Source organism: Canis lupus, chromosome 16 (genome assembly GCF_003254725.2).
Source record: "Canis lupus dingo isolate Sandy chromosome 16, ASM325472v2, whole genome shotgun sequence".
Lineage (NCBI taxonomy): Eukaryota > Metazoa > Chordata > Mammalia > Carnivora > Canidae > Canis > Canis lupus.
In genome coordinates, this window is record NC_064258.1 from 27,675,272 (window position 1) to 27,698,969 (window position 23,698).

General features: G+C 40.8%; 1 protein-coding gene across 19 annotated transcripts in view; it reads right to left on the reverse strand.

Moving 5' to 3' along the window:
* Window positions 1-23,698, reverse strand: part of TACC1 (transforming acidic coiled-coil containing protein 1) — a 120,097-nt gene that overhangs the window by 15,746 nt on the left and 80,653 nt on the right. For 5 of the 19 annotated variants that reach the window (XM_025433250.3, XM_025433688.3, XM_025433410.3 and 2 more), the window contains 6 exons: window positions 16,204-17,302; window positions 13,900-13,935; window positions 12,554-12,614; window positions 10,275-10,482; window positions 7,449-7,501; window positions 483-608 (listed from right to left, as the gene is read on the reverse strand). In XM_025433250.3, the coding sequence (XP_025289035.1) occupies window positions 483-608; window positions 7,449-7,501; window positions 10,275-10,482; window positions 12,554-12,614; window positions 13,900-13,935; window positions 16,204-17,302 (1,583 nt within the window). The remainder of the gene's footprint in view (window positions 1-482; window positions 609-7,448; window positions 7,502-10,274; window positions 10,483-12,553; window positions 12,615-13,899; window positions 13,936-16,203; window positions 17,303-23,698) is intronic. The other 14 variants (XM_049094846.1, XM_025433636.3, XM_049094844.1 and 11 more) reach the window with 5 other exon arrangements.

Genomic DNA, 23,698 nt, shown 5'->3' on the forward strand with positions numbered 1-23,698 from the left:
TGTATTTTCTGATCACCCAATAAAGGCCTAGTAGTAAGCGATTTTGAGCAGAGACTGTTTAAGAGACGTAGTAAAGGAATTTAAGAGTTGACGGTTAGAGAATGGATAAAGGTGGGAAACAATTTTATATTATTGCAAGCGTAGAATTTAAGACATTTGTAAGCGTGAACACATATCTCCTGCTAAATGAAGGCACTGATTCAGTCACATACGTGGGAAGAGTTGGCAGAATTTGATATTTAAAAAACTTCAAGGCTGAAAGATAAAAAAGTGTTAACTTTTTCCCTAGGACACCAGAAAGTCGGGACTCTAGCACCAATGTGAGTTTTACAGGGAGCCTTTATACGAGCTACACAAGCTACAGGAAATAAGAACTTCCAGCCAGGAATAACTTAAGCCCAACAGAGATGGAATCTCCCTGTTGGCGCGTGGGCTTTACAAAGAAATGGAGTGCTAAGCAGACAGAACACCAAGGCCTTTACCTCTTCTCTTATGAGTGTGAGCACGGCTGTCTTATCTGATTCACTGAGGCAGATGCCATCCAGGGGGCTCTCCCCTTCACAGGCCACAGACACGGGGGCCTTCTCCATAGAGGACTCCAACAGGCCCTGAGGGGCAAGAAGTCACACTTAGTTCAGTCTTCAGCTTCTTAACCCCAAATATTCTTCAATAACTTCCTCATTGCTCAATTGATTACAGTGATTAAAAACATATTTGAAGACAAAACAGGGGGGGGAAGCTTTCGAAAAAAAAAAAATCAAATCCAGTTACAGCACTATCTAAAGGAAAAAGTATCCTAATGAATATGGGGTGGCGGCAGTGAGTTAATAACCATTTAAAACAGAGAGCCTGCAAAGTTTTCTTCGTATCTAAAAAGGAGAAAGTGTGATTATCACAGTGACCAGTCACCGAAGAATCACATGTATAAAAGAAAAAATGTCTCATTTTTCAGGTGTTTCTGGGGATGATGCATTCCATGTAACTTTTCCCCAAAAGAGTATCAACTTTTAAACATACTGATAACTTTGTATATCTCTTCATTCACATTGGATAGAAATGTTTCTAAAATGGACTAGTAACTTCCAGTCCTAAGGAAGTAGAAATGGCAAACATAACTGAATGCTGACTCCCTTACCCCAGAATGCTTCAGGGCCATCAGGAACTTCAGCTGCTCTGTAGTGACATTGGCCCTGGCGCATGATGCTGTCAAGTGTACAGTGTGATTGGTCCCTTTACAAAGTGGCCACATGTAAAGTCCTCTGGTATATTGTTGAACCAAGACTGAACAAAAAGGCCAAAGTCTACTTAGACCAGTAATTGTTAAACCTTTCATGTTCATTACAATTCACTCTTTCTCTAGAAAATGTTAAAAAATTCACACATAATTTTTGCATTTAGCCCAATACAGAAAACCCTACTGACAGGAGCCCACGGTCCCCCCAGAAACACTTTCTATCTTGGGGCAGATCTATCACTATAGCTAGACGCCACTCACCACAGGCAGCCTCAAACATAGCCCTGAATGACCCCCACCATCCTGGTACTAATTCTCTCGTGTAAGCTCCTCTCCGTGAGTCTAGGGTGGACCTGATGACTCACTCCTAAAGAGGCTACTTACAGTAAAAGCCATAGGTGAAATTAGTTTACAAAAAGACTCCAGCTTCCACATTGTGAGGAACTCTCTATGTAAAGGCCCATGTGCAAGGAACTGATGTCTCTGCCAACAGCCATGTGAGTTAACTTGGAAGTGGGTCCCCCCAAATTGAGTCTGGAGGTGACCACAGCTCTGGTCAGTACCTTGACTGCATGCAGCCTGTGTGCACTCAGTCAGAGGCATCCAGCAGAACTGCCCCAGGATTCCAGGGCCAGAAATGAGGACATAAGAAATGTTTCTTGTGGATAATGAATAAACTCCTGGACTTTGAGTCATCCATTAACTTCTTGTGCCATGCTTCTCCTCAAGAAGCTTTCTCATAATCTTGATTCCCACATAACTTGCCTACAGGGAGGAAAGACCCCAGGGCAAGCTGACACATTTGGTTCACTTTATCGTTAGATTTCTGATTCTAAATTAATACATTTTACAATCAGTCTTTTATATTTTTATTAGTTGAAGACAGAATCCTCAAGTCAAATCAACTCCAGGAAATAGTTCCCCTATGCCTTCTCTGATTCTCAAGTTAGCAAGATTTTAGGAAATAAGCCAAAAGATTTTTCTTAGTAAGCAAAGTATCAACATTTATTCTAGAGGTTAGCATCTCATTCATTTGTTGGGGGAATAAAGGAATTGTCTGCCAATATGCTCAACAATTTAATGTGTCTGGAAGAGGCAGCATTCTGAATTGGAGCCAGGTGATCAGACTTTAGATAGGGACAGATATATATCCAGGTGAGTGGCTTCTGTAGCCTGCAGACCTCCCCAGTTACCCCCTCCACCTGGCCACATCCTCTCACTTCACAGCTCAAAATATGACAGTTTACAAAAAGACTCCAGCTTCCACATTGTGAGGAACTCTCTATGTAAAGGCCTATGTGCAAGGAACTGATGTCAGGGAATTTATGGCTGTGGCCTATTTCAGCTGCCTTTTCAAGAACCCTAGGAATTAGCTTTTCACCTTCTTTAGTTCTTTATATAGCTTATTAAACAGCATAGAAAGCCTACAGAATCTACCATCACAGAGAACTGACCTGACAACCTCATCCTGGGCTGGTTAATCTATTATGTTTAATAAAGATGCTAACCCAATCAATCAGTCTCAACCTTTCTACTAAAGGGTCCTGTTCATGTCCACTAATCCCCTTTCCTTGAACATTTCCTTTGAATGTTCCCAAAGCATTCACAGCTGAGCCAAGAAAGACCTGTCTCTAGACCATGAAACTCAATGCTGTCCTGGTTGCAACTGGCAGTGAGCATGGATGCCACCACGTACAGCTCTTCTGCTCACTGCCTTGCAGTAAGACAATTAGCACCATTACTTTCTCACAGCATGCTGAGTTCATCCCATCTTTGATCTTTTTCTTAAAAGCTTTTATTATTAATCATGAAAGACACACACAGAGAGGCAGAGATACAGGCAGAGGGAGAAGCAGGCTCCATGCAAGGAGCCCTATGTGGGACTCGATCCCTGAGCCAAAGTCAGGTGTTCAACTGCTGACCAACCCAGGCATCCCCCATCTTTCATCCTCGAATCCACTGGAGTGTACCCCACCCCAGCCACTTCACTCTAACAGAGACACGCTTGGAAAAACCACATGAACTTAACTTTTAAGAAGTTTAAGACTTCCTAGAAAAATAAATTGACTTCTAATTGAAAAATGTCATAGACCAATAGCTGATAAGCAAACTGAGACTTAGTGCCCACCATTGACTGATCTCTGGACTTAGTTACTTTGGCCTGGATACGACCAACCGCCAGCAACAAGCTGCAACAGGAATGCACTTCCAAGAAACACAAGGGAGGCTTTCACAAGAGAATGCTACATTAACCAGACTTCTTTATTCAACGTTTTGAATAGTGCAGTTTCTCTATGCAATGTCTAATCCACACTCTAGGTAGTAGAAATTAATTGATTTCAGGAAGTTCCACTGGGGTTACTTTTAAAAGATCACAACATAGCAGCTGGCTCCAAAGACAAGTATTTTCTTTGTCGCTCACTCTGCACTCTTTTACTAGCAGCATCACCCCACCTGACAGTGGCCTAGTACTTTGCTGCTCCCATCTTTCATTTTACCACTTTCTTTTTTTCGTTTTTTATGTGTAAGTTCCCTTTTTAAAAAAAAATTTATTTATTTATTCATAGACACAGAGAGAAAGGCAGAGACACAGGCAGAGGGAGAGGGAGAAGCAGGCTCCATGCAGGGAGCCAGATGTGGGACTCAATCCCAGGTCTCCAGGATCACACTCCAGGCTGCAGGCGGCGCCAAACCGCTGCACCACGGGCTGCCCACCACTGACTTTCATCCTCATGACCACTCTGACGACAGCCATAGGTCCACTTATTTTATGGATGAAGAAGCTGAGAATCTGGAAGTTGAACCAGTCTGTAGTTGAACCAGTCTGTTCCCACAGCTGGGGAAGCCACCTAAATCTGCAATGGCACAGGCCAATGCTTCATCCACTCAACACAGCCTTCTTTGATCACCCCTCTTTGCTATTTTTATAGGATAAAAAAAAAAATACAAGAAAGTGCTCCCTTAGTACTTAGAAAACTTCAAAAGGAACTGATTTCCCCAAGTGCACAAGCAGGCTCTTTGGTAGGACAGTGTATAGTTTCAGCATCTTGTGGGTGGGGATGGCAGGCATCCCTCTCTCTCACAGATGAGGAAAGTCAGGAGAAGCCCAGGAGTGGCTGTGCTGGGTTTAGGTGACCTGGCTCCCAGAAAAGTGATGTTGTCCAGAAACAAATGTCACTGACGTGTGAGGACAATGCTGCCAAGACCCTGTGTGTTTTGTGTATGTCTTTCTTCTGCTCATGCTCCTCCTTCACCCATCTATCTTTACACTTGCTCACCCTATGTCCTCTAGGGAATCACTACGGGTCTCAGCCTAACAGTGAGCCCTGAAAACAATTTACTGGGACATGCAATCTGCACTAAAAATGAAACAGAATAAACTAATCCTACAGCTTCAACTATCCTGTGTACTAAAGGCCATCACATTTTTTAAAAAAGATATATTTATTTATTTTAGAGAGAAAAAGAGGCAAAGGGAGACAGAGAGATAGTCTTAAGCACAACCCTGAGATCCCTTAACTGACTGCACCACCCAGGTGCCTCCTGGGTGGGCTTTAATAAATTTGAGGGCCAAGGTGCCTGGCGACTCTTGGTTTCGGCTCAGGTCATGATCTGGGGACCTGCGGATCTAGCCCTATGTTAGGCTCCATGCTCAACAGGGAATCTGCTTGAGGATCTCCCTCTTCCTCTGCCCCACACCTGCTGCCTCCACTCCCTGGCTCAGGTGCACACATGTGTACTCTCTAAAATAAATAAATAAATTTTGGGGTGCCTGGGTGGCTCAGTCGATCAAGCATCTGACTTTGGCTCAGGTCATGATATCATGGTCCTGGATCAAGCCCTGAGATGGGCTCCCTGCTCAGTGGGGAGTCTGCTTGTCCCCCTGCCCCTCTCCCTGCTTGTGCTCTCTCCTCCTCAAATAAAATCCTTAAGAAAATAAACAAACAAATCTTTAAAAATAATAATAAAGCCAATCCAGGCCTTTCTTGAACTCATTCTATGTATTTACTAGAACTGCCTCCTGGAAATATGGACTTAGAAACTTGTCCCACAGATGTCTCAAAGCCATAGATCTAAAAATTCTTCTACAATTCTGCACCTCTTTCTTAATTTGCTGATTCCTGTGTCCAGTAGAATTTTCTGTGGTAGGTGCTACGGTAGTAGCAGTCAGTCACGGTCTCTACCTTTTCCAAGCTTCTAGTGTTAGAAGGAAGAAAGGGAGAACAGGAAGTGACTCAAAGGGGCAGGTTTATGGAACTGAAAGTAATTCCATATGATAAGGCAAGAGTCAGATGTGTGAGATAGAGAAGAGACAGTGGAGGCTGGAGAGAAAAGCAGAGTCCCAGTGCAGAAAGCCTTGGCCACCAGAAGAGTCTGAACTTATTCTAAAGACAAGGGAAGCCAACCAAGAAGTTTAAGCAAAGAGTAACAAGATCAGTTTTGTATTTAAAACATTACCTTGGCTTATGTCAATGGATAAGAGAACAGCCTGGAAACAGGGAGACTGGTTAGGAAACTACTGCCATATTTAAAAAGACTGTTGACAGCCATGGGCTGGAGAAGTAGTAAGCGGATTTACAGTATATGGTACCTGGATGTAGAAACCACATATTTGCTTGCGGGGAATAAGGGGGAGAGAGGGGCCCAGGGAGACCCCGGGTTTGCACGATGGATTATCAGTAGCACTGACTACTCAGATGTTCAAGGAAGAAAACTTGGGTGGCTTTCACTAACTTTCTCTCACCACCATTTCACCCCAGCCACAATGCAAGTCTCCCAAGTCACCAAATAGTAAAGGTCCTACCTGATAAATATCTCTCAGCCTCCACCCCATCCTTTGAACTATTTGTTACCCAACATGATGCTCCTTACTTAAAGCCCCACGATAGTTCCCTACTGCTTCTACCATGAATTCCCAACCTCCTGGCACCAAGTCAATAGCTCCTGATGATCTGGTCCTCATCTACTGTAGACCACCTACTCATACGGGATTACTAACACTTCCACTTCCTTATAAAGCGCCTGCTTCTCACTCTTTGCCTTTGTTCAGGCCAACTCTGCTGCTTCACTGCTTTATCTCTCAAACTCCATTCTCTCTTTACAACTAAGTTCAAATGGAGGAACCTAAGACCACACCACCTTAACCAAGTGGTCATAGTTAATTCCACCAAAAATGGGACATGCTGAAAGCCACAGTGTCACTTCTGATGGATTTGTGCTCGAGATGCACAAACTGAATTTAATCATGAGGAAACACTAGATGAACCCAAATCGAAAGATTCTACAAAACAACTTCAAAAGTGTCAGGGTCAGGAAAGACAAAGACTGAAGAACTATCATAGATCACAGGAGACTGAGAACCCAAAAACTAAATTTAACATGGGATCCTGAGCTGGATCCTGCAACCAGAAAGAGGACATTAATGGGACAACGGACAAAATTCAAAGACAGCTTCTAGCTTAGATAATAACATGGTCATTGATTTTGGTAACTGGACTGTGATTATATAAAATGTTAACATTCAGGGAACATGGGTGAAAGATTTACAGAAATTCTCTGTACTATTTTTACAAGTCTAAAAAATGTTAACATAGTTTTGCTTTTAATGAGCTCAAATTCAGCCTCCCGGACACCTGCTGTGCAGGTGGTCAGCCTTGGCTCCCACAGCCCCTGGAACACATTAAATTACAACATTCACATAGTATCACTAGTTTCCATTTTGCATCTACTACTAACGAGGTTCAAAAGAAATACAATGCAAGCCATTGGTAATTTAAAATGTTTCAGTGGCCATTTAAAAAGTAAAAGATACAAGTAAAATTAATTTTAATAATGTACTTCAGTTAACCTAAGATATCTAAAACATGAGCATCTCAACATGTAATCAGTACAAAAAGTTTGAGACATTTTATTTTCCTTTTTTGTATAAAGTCTTTAAAGACGAGTAATACTTTACACTTACGAGAGACATCTCAATTCAGACTAACTACAGGTCAGGTGCTCAGTAATCAGAAGGGCTAGTGGCTACTGGATTGGAGATCTCAGGAAAGACTATGAGCTCCTTGAGTGAAGAAACTTTTATTTATATTTCATCCCGTCACCAAAGACTAGAACTTATTTAATGAATTAACTTTGGCCTTAAATACTGAAAAAAATCCAACTGAGCCCCACATTCCCCCCGCTCCTGCCCCCCAACCCAAGTGCAGGAACTTACAGTCATGGCAGATCCATCTTTTTCCATCTTCTGGCACATCTCTTTCTCTATGCCTGCAACACAGAGAGTCATTTTTATAATTATCCCAAGAAGTCAGTTCCTGTCTTTCCTGGTAAAAGACTCTGGAAACCCCAGTGCAGGCCCGGAGTGACGTCTATGAACAAATGAACAGCATTTTCAGATTTTCAAAGGAGCACTGGCATTTTGTTTATGGGTGTGTTGTCTGTATTAAAAGTTCAAGTATTCAGAAGAAAGGGGAGTGTGCGGTTAGCCAGCCATCAACAGAATCACCATCTTCAGGTGGAAAAAATAGCGAGGCTGCCCTCTTGTGTCCGTGAAAAGTTTTGTAAAAAAGCTGTACTATAACCATGGGACTATCTATCTCAGAAAGAGAAAACCAAAGAGCGAATGTTACTTTTATTATTGGTCTGAGTGAATTTAAATTCCAGCCCAGAAGGGTACCCTCATAATTAACATAGCAGATAAAACAATAAGCTCTAAATTTCAATGCCCGAAAACTAAATTCATTCTCCTCCCCACACCCTTTCAAACTCGTCTCCAAAGGCATCAAAAAAAAAAATACATATATATAAAATATATATATGTATAGGTATACATATATATGTATAGGTACATATGTATACATATACATATATACACACACATGTGCGTGCACGTGTGCACACACAATGTGATTTCTAATTGAAGGAATAGGTACTTATTAAAGAAAATCTTAAAACGTGAAAGAGCACACACAATTTTAAAGCTACATCCTCCGTGTAGCAACAACAAATTACTATTTTAGTGTACTGTCAACAGTGAATTATTTAAAACAAATGTGACCATCACTACTCTGTTTACAAACCGTCAATGGCTCCCCTTTACCTACAGAATCAAGTCTTGATTCCTCAGTTGGACCTCGTTTTTCCTACTTGTCCTGAATTCACAAAGAACTGCTTAGCATTTACCAACATAGCAGGCTCCTTCTCATCCCTGCAAGAGATTCTCATTCTCTGGGGCACATCTATGTACATATGTATCTATCCAGACCTGGTGCAAAGGTGGCTCTCCCTAGGAAACAGATTGTGATTCCCCTGATAGAGCCAGAACTTCTTGCCCACCTCCACACACCTACCACCCCTGCATGACCATAGCTTCAGCTTGCTCCCAAGACATGATCAAACACTGTAGCACTAGCTCTTTACTAACTCTGAGGATAGCACCATAGCTAACAGAACCCCAGTTCTAGAAATTTCTGTTGAAGGAATTTCCTCCTAGTGAGGAAGAATATAATCCAAAAAATATTTCCTATATCAGAGGAAAGACAAAGATGAATCATTCATAGTCCTTAACCTCAAGAACTTTATCAAAGATACCTCTTATAATAAATACATGGAACAGGAATGGTAAGGAGAAATGTGTGGGAATATAAAGTGTGGTGGAAGCCAAGTCATAGTTTTGAAAGAAACCTGAAAAAAAACGGACAGAATTTTTATAAAGATGGCAAAGAAAGGAATTTTATTTTACTTTATTTTTAAAGATTTTATTTATTTATCCATGAGAGACACAGAAAGAGAAGCAGAGACACAGGCAGAGGGAGAAGCAGGCTTTCTGCAGGGAGCCCGATGCCTGACTTGATCCCAGGACCCCAGCATCACAACCTGAGCCAAAGGCAGACACTCAACCACTAAGCCACCTAGGTGTCCTAAGAAAGATTTTAAATGTAAGAAATAAATGCAGGTACTAGAGTACTCAGGATCATCCCTATAACTGGGGTAGAGGAGTACAGGTGGGAAAGATCTCAGAGCAGAAAGAGGCCTGGGAAGAAATGTGGAACAGTGCCTGGCACGTTTACTCTATAGATGGGAGGAGATGTGGTCAGTGAGGAGAGGCTGAGGGGAGAACTCTTGCAAAGTATGGTCTCCCACCTGCTTCCCTGGTTTGATGACATATTGTGATTTTTAAGTATAAAAGTCCCCAGATCAAATTACATTGCTGAAAAGTCTGAATTTTTAATAATATTTAAGGTAGTCAAGAACATGGTTCTAAATATTTCACAAGTTGAAGGCCACAGACATATCTTGGAACCTGGGCAAGGGCCTCAGCTCTAGAATGTTCTTACAAGTTCAACAGGAAGAAGCTTCAGCATAGGTTAAGCCTAGTTAGTCCTTAGTAGAACATCAAGGATTTTTCAGGGTATTTGTCGATTTCAGCCTACAAACAGGAAAATGGATAATATTCTAGTCGTGAAAGCAACCTCTTCCCATGTTAGCATTGTGCTTAAAAGACCATAAAACCAGACTGCCAAGGTTTGGATCCTAGTTCTACCATGTGCTAATCAAGTGACCTTGGCTAACTTACTCAACTTCTATGTCTCACCTTCCTTCTCTGAAAAATGGGGGGCGGGGGGGGAATAATACTGACCAAGGAGTCATCAGTTAATAGATGTAAAGCACTTAGCACTGTGCCTGCACATGGTAAGGCACTATACGTGTTATTATTATTTCTCTACGCTGAACAACAATCACAACATGGCTACAGGCCACTATATTTTGAGATGAAGTCACATAAAATAAGTCACAAAATTCAAGCAGCCTCATATGTCAGTGTCTCCATCCTGCCACACTCATCCCTATGGCTCTGGTATTTCGAGAAGATGCCCTCCTGCATCTCTTCTCTAGGCAAAGAAGCAAAGCACAGATCAGCAACCTGCATCTATCCTCCAAGTGACCCAATTCTCTAATCTCTTTAAACTGCCTCCTGCATTAAGCTTTCAGGCATTTCTAGGCTTATGTACATTAGAAAGATGAACATATACTTCCATACCTGCTTCTGAGGATGAAAACGCATGATTTATGGTAGACACGGGAACATTGGAACATTCAAAGTACTCCAGGTCTTCCTCTGGCTCACCTTTCACCTCGGCCCCAGCTGATTTCTGACCAGATGAAGTGGACGCCAGTTTTTCCTCATCGGTAGCGTGGCCATCCCTATTAGATATGTCTGAAATCTGGGAGATCACTGCTCCTTCATCCTAGGAAATGCAACAGATCAGATGCTACCATTTAGGAGGACCAACAGTGGGGAAAGTGACATCTGAGGAATGGGGCAAGACAGCCACCATTCCACATGGGTGTCAGATAAGACTTAATCATAGATTTTGGTACCAATCAAGGAGGAAGCTGAGGTATCTCAATTATGGAATATTATGCTTTCTAGAACCTCGCTTCTCTTATTCACACATGAGGTCTGAAAAATTAACCTTTTCTAGCCGAGATTCATAAGCAACAAGTTTAAGTGATCTAAGGCAGTGGTTTTCAAATATTTTGCTCATATAGCCCATGAATTGTTTTTGAAATATCAATGTACCCACTGTATTTTAGGTGACATCCAAAAACTTTTCAGCATAAATATAAAAAACTTCGTAAGATATAATATCCGGTATACTTTAAAAATTGCCTAGTTCAACCTAATTACTCTAGTGATTTGATGATATTCTATCATCTACTTAAAATCAACATGAACACACATTTTTAATAGTTTTAAGTCAGAAATTTGCATCATTGCTTCTACCAAGAAATTATCCTTAAAAAGAAGCACCTGTATCCTTTTAAAGTCTTTTAAAGTTCTATCATCTTTCTCAGTTAAAAAAGTTAAAAATTAAAAAAAACTTCTATGACTGTAAATCTTTAAACATTAACATTTTTTCTTCTGGACAACTAATCATCATAATTAACTAATGCACAATTTATCCTAAAATTATTACAACTTTTGATAAGTACTATCACATACAAAAGTTTCTACTAAAAAGAAGTATCAATTACATTTTGTTGTACCAATTATTTAAAACTTTTGCAGTGTCATATGTGTTATTTTCCTGAATCAAATCAAAGGTAAATTTCTCACAGAAATTTGTTGCCTGCTTTAGCAGCATTTGAAATTGGATACTTTACATATTTGTAATAGATGAAAAAATAAATCAGAGGGCAAATCTTTCTTTCTTTTTTTTAATCTTCAGCCATGTACCAAGTTTTTGGTCCAAACTGTGTAAAATAAACTTAAAATGAATTTTATTAACTAATTAATGTATTTCTGTATTCACAGTTATGCTGCAATAAAGTTTTTTAAAAGGTCTCATCACAATCAAATGGGTCTGGGTTTTTGTTTTTTTGTGTGTGTGTTTTCCAATTCATAGTCATGGGCAAATATTTACTGCTAGAAGGAAACAAGGATCCACATGAATTTTATTCCTGTTTTTCATTTTTATAATTATCAATCAAGAAGAAGCTTAGATATTTAAGCCTATTTATACAAACAGATGAAAGAGAAAAAAAGTTTTAGAAATCGAAATGTCTCTTAATTCTTTGAATCCCTTTCCAAGTCATGTACCAAAAAATTCTATCATCAAAAGTTACTTTGGGAGGGGAGTGCTCCTGAGTGGCTCAGCCAGTTAAACATCTGACTTAGGCTCAGGTCACAGTCTCATGGTTCTGGAAGGAGCCCTGCATCTGGGCTCCCTGCTCAGAGGTGAGTCTGTTTGTCCCACTCTGTCCCTCCTCTAGCCTGTGCTTTCTCAAATAAATAAAAATCTTTTAAAAACATTATTTTTTAACTGAGATATAACTGACATATAACATTGGGTCAGATAATTTTTAATAGTCTATCAGGTTATAACTCAAGTTCTCCTACTTTGCTGAAAGCAATGAATTGGAAAACCATCTGACTTAAGAAATTTATTATCCAGTTATTAAAGTTAATCACTTTCTTAAAACATGCAGTATTATTTCAAATCTGCCCTTTGTTTGGTGTCCCAGACATTTCATATCCAGTGAAAATGCATCTTATTAAGATTCAGAATGACAGGAAATTTTACCTCAAAGAAGTGGGAAAAGTGTAACATGAGTGGGCACTCCTTTTCTCAGGAGCCTTCTCAGGTCACTTTAGGAAGTTGAGGGTCAAGAAATTGGTATCCTCAAAGCCAGATTACTCAGAAACCAGATTACCTGCTGGAAACTATTCATTATACCCCCCTCCCCAGGAGCACACAAACTCCAGTTTGGGGACCCCTGGTCCAAGAGACATTCTGGTGACAGGCACAGACTCACCTGAGAACATCCATCCAAAGCAAGAGACTGTGTTTCATATTTCTTCACCTTACAGCCACTCCTGGAAAGGAGAACAAAAATAAAACAAAACAAAACAAAACAAAACAGGCCATTTTGGAATCATATTAACAACTTCCAAGCTATGAGATGGAGCAGAGAAAGCAATGTGTGCAGAGAGAAGCCAAAGCATACAGCACCACGCAAGTTCTACATCTACACAGTAGAGAGGGGAACACCTTTCATGTCTCTGAATTTCCCAGGAGACAGGGCAGGCAAGGAACTATAGCTCAGCTCATTCTCTGAGAAGACCTCCTCATGTGTTTCCGTGGGATGTGTAACACCAGTACTCTGACTCTGACAGTTTCTGCTGACACACCACCAAAACTTGCAGAGGTACCTTATCACCTAGAGACATTCAGTTCATCTGATCCCTACTCACTGGCTTTGATATTCATTAGAAAAATTACCACACCGGACCAGATTCTTTAAAAAAGTTCTTTATTGCACTAAAAACCACATAAGTCTGATAAGACAGTTCCAGACCTGTGTGCTAACAGAGAAAAACTATGGTCAATGGAAAGTACAAAAATAAAAATATTTGCGTAAATGGTTATCATTCCTATTAAGCAGTAAGATGGAAAACGAATGTCATGTATTTGTGGAAAGACTGGAACTGGGGAAACCTCAAACCCCCTGTTATTTTTTAACTAGCACATAATTTATGACCCAAAGCCTAGTTCAGATTCTGTTCTGTTTTAATGAACTTAAAAATTTCCAGTAAAAAAGCCACTCTGACAAAATAAATAAATAAGTTTATAACCTTTACTTCTTCTTGGGGGGTAGGAGGGTAAGGGGAGGGGAGGAGCACATAAAGTTACCAGAATGTGCATGACCACTATCTGGTTTCTGGGTTTTTTCCCTAATGGTCTTACTAAATGCCACCCCCTGCCACCAAACCACCAAACTGGAGTTGCCTCTAAAATGTCTCTCCTCTCCAAGTCAGCAACCTTATCCCATCAAAAAAGTCAATTGTTTCTAACAATAGCAGAGCAGTCCCTCAGACCACTGTCAGGATGATCTCGGGGCCAAGCCAGCGCTCACTGTCAGGGTGCCACATGAGGCGTGCCAAGCTGGGGAGTGCAAGCTCTTGCACCTAAGGTGGAAGGCTGATCTCCACTCCTTTAGGTACAAATTGCAAGGCTAAGCTGACTCATGAAGTGGCAAATGAAATGCAAAAATCATCCTCAGGTCAAACTCAGAAACAAGCCAACATGCTATGGAGAGATGGTCTGGGGAGAGGACTGCCAATGGTCCTGGGGATGAACAGAGACAGCAGGAGTACTTACAACAGAAAACAGAGAAATTTCACTTGTTCAGTAGTCCTGATGCACCAACAAAATTAGAGACAGAAAAGAGACAGACAGATGGAGAAAAAAAATCATGTAAAGCCTGGAATATTTTATCTGTAGTCTGGCAGATGTAAAGGCTGCAAAATTCTTTCTATGAGGTGGGATAAAAATAAAAATGTCATACTCATGAATGTCATCATTGGTGGGTGAATGATTATCAGGAACCTCTCTCTAACAAAGAGTAGTAAGTAGAAACACTCAGAAATGCCTCATATTCAAATTTATAGATGAAAAGTGAACTTCTAAATATTTGTAAATATATAAAACCAACATTTCTCTACAGAGAACATTTAGTCTTAAAGGTCTCATCATCCAGATTAAAGGCAATGCATGAATACAACTACAGCTGACAATGGATCTGCTTATAACTTCTGCACATGTGTATCACTAAGAGACTTAAAATGATTTTACATAATTTATCTTATTTGATCCATAAATACCAATCATAGATAGGATGATGTCTCCACTGTAGAGAAGAATTTAAGATGCCAAAGTCCCACAAGTAACCTGCTAACAGAACCTCTAACTTTCCACTCAATTCTACTTCCACATGCATATCTCCAGTCCTTCCTGCCAACAGACGGATTTTTCTAAACAAAATCCCATAGTTACATGAAAGGTGGAGCACTCTTCTCTTACAGAAAGAACAAGAGTTTTAATTTCATAAGAGTTTTTACAAAAGTCTGTAAGGTATTATTAAATCAAGAAGTGCACTCCCCAAGAACAGAACAGGAGGAAACTGCTACCACATGAGGGTGGCATGTCTTGGGAGGGTACTTCTTAGTACTGCAAATTAGGTGTAGGAAAAACTTCCCTCCTTTTGGTCCAGACTTAATCTTTTATCTAACAGGACTGCCCTCACTATACAGGTTCGGCATGCAACTGAAGGGAAGGCCCCCAATGACTCCCTTATCAGCCTTGCTAGCCAAAAGCACCCTGTATTTAGTACATCCCACGTTATGAAACACCAAGGCGATGACGGAGCCAACACATATTCGAAGCACCATCTAGACAGAGGTAACTAACCTCAGTCACAGAAGAGCACTGAGGACCCCCAGTCATACTTTTTAGCAACTATTTAACTGCTCATATACAATCGAAGAACAGATCAAGAACTACTACTGGCATTTCATTCACCTTAGACATTCTGGGGCTGCTGAGGAACTGGTTTCTCATGGCTCAAGTTTCTTGGTCCTGATACTTTCTACTCCTTATACTTTTCTCCCTGGTGTAATTCATTATGCCACCTAGCCTGTTCTGTCAGGACACAGTAATGCTGACTGTTATTTTCCTGACTCATCTATGGTGACGGCTGGAAATAATGGTACTTCTCATCCTCCCTTTTCACATTTCATCCTCTATGTCATTGGTCCTTCTTTATATCTCATTTTTAGTAAAACGTCACAGGGTCACAAGGGGCTATATTGTCATCAACACAAGTTCTATGAAAAGGTAACCCTGTAACAAATTTAAACTGAAACTTTACATGGAATATGGCTTGGTCACTCCGAAAACTCCAAGGACCTTGCAAAAATGGCTATAGAAGTCTCAGAAAGGGGGAGGGGGAGACAACACACATCAAAACACAAATTTAGTTAGATTTATACGACTGTTTAAAATATTGATTCTTATTGGAAATTTACTGCCTTACTGATGGAGCTAGAAGCTAAACACGGAGGGAAAGAATTCTTACCAACTTTCAGCCATAGGTCTGTTTCCCAATAAAAATCACAGCTTTCCGTTTTAAGTGAAAGACTTCTAGAAGACCTTTCCGGACCACTTTGCACATGTTACTAATACTAGATAGGTAATGGGGAGGCTTGGAATTTTTGTTTTATCCAGAGAATATGAAGATGGTGGCTAGCACTGACACTTGAATTCTGTATGTAAAGTAATTCCTGACAGCCCAGATAGGATTTCTGAAAACCATCAAATCTCTACCTAGCCTACATTTTTTTTTTTTTTTTAAAGAGGGGAAAAGTACCCAAGTGGAGGTAGGAGAGGTCAGCTGAATAAACTGAGGATTCAGAAATAAGGCAGACACCTGAAAGGGAAACCTCTGGTATTTCTGACTGTACACCAAAGTTAAGCAAAATAGTGAGGACTACCACATAAAGCTATAAGCTGTATGCCTGCCCCTGATGCACCTCAAGGGTAACTTCAGTTGGCCAAGACAAGAGCAGCCAGCTGCCGAACTCAGAGAGTACACAGAACACAACACCCACCCCCGTCGTCACTCACGTTATTAAACGCGACTTTGCCTTCTTAGGTGATTCTAAGATTTCATTAATATGATTACCGGCAGAACAAAAGTCACTGCTTGCTAATGTTGTAGTTGGTTTAAAGGGATCCATGGATTCATCAAAGTGGTAGGAGCCCTTAGAGGAGAGAAGGGGGGAGTTCTGCAGAGTGGAGTGGCCCCCAAAGGGATTGAAGTTGGGGCTATCCCACTGGCTGGGATCCAGCTTAGCAGATGCCTGGGAGGGAGGAGCACTGTCTGCAGCTGGGTCTGCAGGCTGGTCCACACCTTTGGCACCTACTGGCTTATTGATGCTATCTTTCTGTACCTTGGGAGGCAGTTTGCTACCCAGTTTCCTGCCAACTTTCCTTGGAAGGCCTTTCCTGGACTCTATATTTTCCACATCTTCTGTGAAATCAAACTCTAGTTTCAGAGGTGAATTCCTCGACTCCTCTAGCAGCTCAACTCCTGAATCGTTGGTGTCACTGCTGGGAGTGCTTGATGTTTCCTTAGTATCAGGGGGAGATTTCTGGATCCTGGCACCTTCTAGCAAAGAACTTGTGTTCCCATCCATCTCATCAGGACAGAATTGATAGGATGCCTGGGGGAGAGGCGTGCCCTCTAGGGCAATATCAGTTTCTAAGAATTCGCCGATTGTCTTCTTCCTCAGAGGGACAGGTTTGGGTTTTCTTAGCTTGCTTCTGCTGGGAACAGGCTCTGGAGAGGAACTGCCAGCCTTTAGATCAGATTCTGTGGAAGTTTCCAGTGTAACTCCCATGGTGCCTTCTGTCATTGCCTTGTCCAGGATGGCTTCTGGTATGCTGGAGGGCGAAGCCTCCCCCGAGACCACAGTTACACAGCCATAAGCTGCCCTTGTGCCTAGAGCTGCTGGGATATTCGTGGAATTCTTGGCTTCTATTGAAAATGGCCTCACTACTGAAATTCTGCTACTATCATGTTCAGGTTCTTCTTTGAAATCCTTGACCAAGTAAGAATCAACAGCCTGCTGTGCTACCTCATTTTCTGAGGTTCTAGAACAAGTTTCAGATGAACATTTTTCAACCACTTCTGCTACCAGCTGTTCATCAACTTCTTGTGATTCTAAAACAAAACACAAAGGCCATCTATTAAAGACTTATCTTTTTGGCATGTGTAAATATTCTCTACTAGCTGAATTCACATAGACCAGCAGCAAGTTCCTCCCTCTTTGCTTTTATTAAGGTTCAGCAAGGTCAGCAGAGCAGTCTAAAAGGAAACAGCTAGTACTACACTCTAAATAAATTTTCCTATCCCAAATTGTATACGTGTTTCATCTCAGTTATACAAACAATAATTATACAAAATAGAGCTATTGAAGAAAGAGCTAAATAGATCGAGAGACTATTGCAAAGCATATTAATGTGATTATTAAAATTCCTTAGGTTAAAATAACTGGTTTGGAAAAAACGTGAGATGCTGCCAGTGTAGGCAGAGGGGTCAGAACTGGCACCACAGTTTCCAGGCACTTCTTGACAGCTTCAGGGTCTGAATGTTATGCAGTAAACAGATTTTTTTTTTTTTTTTTTTTTTTAGTAAACAGATTTTCATCTTTGGATGTCAAAAACTAGTATTCCCTCTTCCCTAGAATAATGTTTAAATTATTGAACCAAAATTAAATGAAAAACCCACCATGGCCTACCCGCCATGGCCTGCTCAGAGGAACTTCTCTGTAGACTTAAAAAAACCTGAAAGAACCAAATAAAAAAACTAATTTGAAAAATCAAATACAGAAATAGCTTAAAAAACAAATAGTCCTGAGGTACCTCGCTGGCTCAGTTGGTAGAACATACAACTCAGGGTCAAGCTGGGCATAGAGCTTACTCAAAAAAGAAAAATCAACTGGATTTAATAAGACTTAAAAAAAAATGAGGCTATTTAAAAACAACACATACAACAACAACAAACAAATAATCCTTATTTTACTAAGATAGGAATCATACAATAATAAAGCTATTTCTTCTTTAGCTCTGTCACTGAGCTGGGCCAGGTATTCAAAGCACTTGTGAAAAACGAAGATCCTCTTTAACTTGGGTTTTATTAGAAGAAATGCTGGAATTAGGAAGGTGTACATGAGGGTATTTCTTTAAAGCACAAACTAAGATAGTGTTTTCCTGAGTTATATACCTGAACTATAGAAGAACAGCAGCAAAAACCAAATAAATTGGTATGATCATGGTATCTTGGGATTTTAAAGGGAACTCCGTGATGCCCCTCTAACCCTAATCCTCATCCAGGATCAAAAAACTGAGCACAAGAAAAGTTTTTTAGAGCACTTGGATATATTTTCACATGACCCCTTTATGACTAGAATTAAGGCAGTGCCTTATAAACTGTTCTGCACAGATGCTTCAGACACTCTACCAATGTCCAATGTCCGTTCTGTTTCTGTTTTCAAATGTACATTTAACTGTTATTAATACTGTAGTTTTTTAAAAAAGATTTTATTTATTTATTCATGAGAGACACAGAGAGAGAGAGAAAGACAGAGACCCAGGCAGAGGGAGAAGCAGGCTCCATGCAGGGAGCCCAATGTGGGACTCGATCCCAGGACTCCAGGATCATGCCCTGGGCCGAAGGCAGGTGCTAAACCACTGAGCCACCCAAGGATCCCCAAATACGGTACTCTTTAAAAAGCTCTCAACACATGATATCTTGGATTTGCTTTAACATATTTCAAAAGAATGTCTTCTTAAAAATAGAAAGGGGTGCCTGTATGGCTTAGCGGGGTACGCATTGGACTCCTGACTTTGGCTCAGGTCATGATCTCAGGGTCATGAGATGGTGCCTCTCATCACATCGGGCTCTGTGGTGGGCATGGAGCCTGCTTCGGATTCTCTCTTCCCCTAGGTAGCTTCAGGATGAGAGCTGGTCACTGGAAAGGCCAAGCCAGGATGATGGGATTGGAACTTTCAGCCCCACCTTACCCTCACCTCAGGGGAGGAAAGAAACAGGAAGTGAAGTCTAATCACCAATAGCCAATGATTTATCAACCATGCCCATGTAATAAAACCTACATAAAAACCCCTAAACAACAGGGCCTGGGAAGCTTACAGGTTGCTGACCTCCTCAAAGTGCTGGAGAGGTGGTATACCCAGAGAGGAGAGGGCAGAGATGCTCTGCACCTTCACCCCACTTTGTCCTTTGTGCCCTGAGTTCTGAGAATCATCTAAACAAATTACCAAATCTGAAGAGGAGGGCTGTAGCAACCTGCACATTTACAGCCAGTTGGTCGGAAGTACTGAAATTGTACTGTTGCATTGCATATGCAACTGGCATTTGAATGAAGTTGGTGGGAAGGGAGGCTCAGAGTCTTGTGGGAATAAGCACTTAATTTGTGGGGCCCATGGAAACTGTGGATAGTCAGAACTAACTGAACTATTGATGCCAAGTTGGTGTTGGAGAATCTGAGAACATATAAAACAAGAAATTTGCCTTGAAACAGTGAATAATCAACAGAGATAGCCACAAAGGCACCTGAGAGTTTTTAAAATGATGCTGTTAAATACTGCAATATTATATTTTCCGTGCAAAGTTTCAAACTCATGAAGAACCACTTTACATACTTTCTATAAATTTTAAATCTGCAAAATTAAGAAATTAGACAAATTGTTAGATACTGTTAGTAACTCAACTCTGAAACACAAATTTCCTTCTGCTTCTCTTCCAGGCTTCCAGGACAGTTTAACTCAACTAAGTGTTTCAAATTCTCATTCATCACTACTGACTTGTTTAAGTCAAGGTTTTCTTCTCAATAACCTATAATCCAAACACAAGTGAAATACACTGATTTAGACTCCAACTGAGTTATTTTGTATTTTTCAATTTCATAAATCCCATTGTTTTAAAAATATCTTGGGGATCCCTGGGTGGCACAGCGGTTTGGCGCCTGCCTTTGGCCTAGGGTGAGATCTGGAGACCCGGGATCGAATCCCACGTCGGGCTCCCGGTGCATGGAGCCTGCTTCTCCCTCTGCCTATGTCTCTGCCCCTCTCTCTCTCTCTGTGACTATCATAAATAAATAAAAATTAAAAAAAATAAAAACAAAAAAAATATTTTGAATCTTTACAACTATAATATCAAACCACTTCCCATGACCTATTTAGTCTTCTAATAAATAGCTCTATGTATATTATGCAAGTGATACAAATAATAATTAGATGACCTCATCTCACTGTAACCTACTGTGGCATAACTGAGCATAGAGCAAGTGCAATATGGAGAAGTACTGCAAGGGGGTAAAAATTCTGGGTCCTTCGACTAGGGTAATGAACAGTAAGAGAAATATATAATATTTGAGAAAGAAAATGGGATAAAATTGATAAGTCTCAGTCCTTGGCTGCCTGTAGGACTGAAGTCAAAGGAGGTTATCAATTGAAGACAATTTAACTCATGGAAAGATAGATATATTACCATTCAGTGACACCCAGGAAATACTAGCAAAAGAGCTTGGAGGCTGTCAGAGTGGGGTCAGGAGTTTGGCTTGGACACACTGAGAGCTGTTTGGGCCTTTGAAGTAGAGATGTTTGTTGAGTAGGCAGTAGCTCATAGAGATCTGGGGTGCAAATAATATTTGACATAATCAAAGACACTGAGGTAGATGTGATTCCTTTAAAAGTCACATGGAATACTACAGAATTATAAGTTATCTCTATTTTATACTTTCATCATTGAGCCTCAGCATATTTTAAATCTGATTTATAGTATCTTTTATTTTTAAAAAAGTGTACCTAAAAATGATTAATCCAGTTTAAAATAAAATTCCAAGAAAAAACCAAGCTCATAGAGAGAGCAGATTGGTGGTTGCCAGAGGTGGAGCATCTTCAGTGTGAGGGGACAGGGCAGGCCACCTGAAAGCTGGAGAAGGAGGAATGGCAGAGGAGCAGGATCTCAGTGTTAAGACAGAAGTTCTAACGCCCGCCTGGCCCAGCTCCCCTTCTCCCTCCTGCTCTAGGGATCAAGGAGCTTTATGGGCTGCATCATAAAGCATGTCACCCACTAGTAGAATGGGACAGGAAAACAAATGCCCCTCATCTGAATTCAGCCTGAGCAGACAGCTGGAGGAGCACTGCCAAGAAGACACCACCCAGGTGCCAGGCAAATTAACATGCCCAGCTATGCACCTAGTCACTGAGGACCTCACCTAGGACTAGCATCTTTAGTCCCCACTAGAAGGTACTGCCAGGTGAGACAGAGTGGGTGGGAGAACATTGCTCATGGACTTAAACCAGTGTTGGGAATTGTGAGAATGTAAAAGAAGAAAACAAACCACAAAACTCAAAATGGTATGTCTGAATAAGATTTGAATCTTACTGAATCTGAATCTGCCAAGTACCCCAGTACCAGCTGTGCCTACATACGGAGTGCTGCCCTAAAACAAAACCTAAACTTCAAGTTCCACAGAGCAAACAAAGCACAATGCCCTTCTCAACAAGCTCCGTTCTCAGCTTCCATCACTGAAGAGTCCTAGCCACAGCTGTCAGTGCTTGCTTTTCATCTGAAAACACCGTTATGTAAGTGCCCTACCTCTAGTCATCCTTTTATTTTTACAAAAATCCTGTATTCCTTAAAAATCTTCCTCCAGGGTGCTGAAATGCTCTCTCCCTGAAATGAGTTTGAGGAGTCTGGACGATTCTGACAAGCACAGCATTGCCTGGCGGCTTCCTGAACACAGACGGTTAGAGATTAGATCAGTAGATAAATTCAAAGCAAACACAGAGGAAATCCAAAAATAGACCAACATTTCCACTTCTGTCACATTTGTTGCTGTTAACAAAACTCTTCCTTTCAATTATCAGCCTCTCCTGAATCTAAAAAGCTGTGTGAATTGCCCAGGTGTGCTTTAAAACATAGATGCTTTTTATGCTTATTCAGGTAGGACATAGAGTATTCTAATGTAAAAATATTTTCCCTCTATTTTATAATAGTTTCAAAAAAAGAGGCACAGAATACCAAAACTTTGAAGACTGAGGTAAGAGTCTCCGGACACTGTGATTTGCACTCCAGTATGCTAAAGATATACGGAGTTAGAAGACATGTTTCCAAAAAATCTTGGAAGCCTCAAAAGGGGGGTGGGGGATGGGGGCTATGCTATTAACACAAAGTATTTTTGAAGCTAAGAAGCGTATTCAGCTAATAATATACATGGAGAACCTGGCTAGCTGCTTTCATACATATAATCTCATTTAAGAGAGAGACAAAACAGAACCATTTGGAAAACAATGCATATTAACACTTCGATTTGGCATTATTCTCAAATATGCTTGCCTTTTGGTGAAAAATTGTCTAGAAGCTCCTTTTAGATCTGTCCATCAGTTCCTCTCCTTTAGCTACAGAAGGTCCTCTTTATGCGTTCCCAAATACCTGATGTGTAAAGTAAGAAAGCTGCCAAAATTTGAACAGGCCTCCTGTATCATACAGACATACATATTGGCCTCTTTCTAACCTCAAAATCCAGTCTCTCACATCCAAGCTGAAGATACAAGCTCTGACTCTAAGGCCTTAGAGAACCAATATATGAATCTGAGAACCAATATATGAAAATGAATGACCTTTATAGTAATTCAGGAAGGGTTCACAGATAAATTTTCAGAGGACCCACAAAGCCCCTGAAACTCAAAGAAAAATTATGTCAGAGCATTCTCTAGCCAAGAAAATCCAAAGCCTTCTTTCCTAGCCTGGCATTTAGCAATCACTGCTCTTGAAGACTGTCTTTCTGGACCACTTTTAAGGTCCTCAAAAGGGCTCCTCTCATACTTTATGGTTAATTTCCCTTCAATCACTACACTGAGGTTTAAAAACTCTTCAGCTACCTTGGGGGAAAAAATCTTAACATCTAAGAATAAAGCTTGTCACCTCTGAGAATGTTCAAGAGGGATGTGCTGCTGCAAGTGCTGTTTTAAGCACTTTTAAGTGTGGACTAAATCTTTGAGAGGGAACATCACTAAAACATAAATTTAAATAGGTTTTGTTTAAACACACTTCAGCCACCTGTTGACATTAAGACTGGACTTGAAGGGACACAAAATATCAAGTGGGAGTGGGTGGGGGAAATGTCTCACCAGTACCCAGGTGTGGCAGGAAAGGATACTGGACTACTCCAGGAAGACAATCAAACCCCAGGAACAAAATGGTGTAAATATTTTCCTTCTCTGAATGGTGGCTCAGGTTTTGTTGTGCAGAGCACAGCATATGATCAAAGGATGGCCAGGGTGCCTAGGTGGCTCAGTCGGTTGGGCGTCTGCCTTCAGCTCAAGTCTTGATCCTGGGGTCCTGGGATTGAGCTCCTCACTGGGCTGGGATCCCTACTGGGCAAGGAGTCTGCTTCTGCTTCTCCCTACCTCTCTCCCTCCATTCCACCACTCATGCTCTCTCTCTTAAATAAATAAGTAAAATCTTAAAAAAACAAACAAACAAACAAACAAACAAACAAACAAAAGATGGCCAAACTTTGGCCTAAGT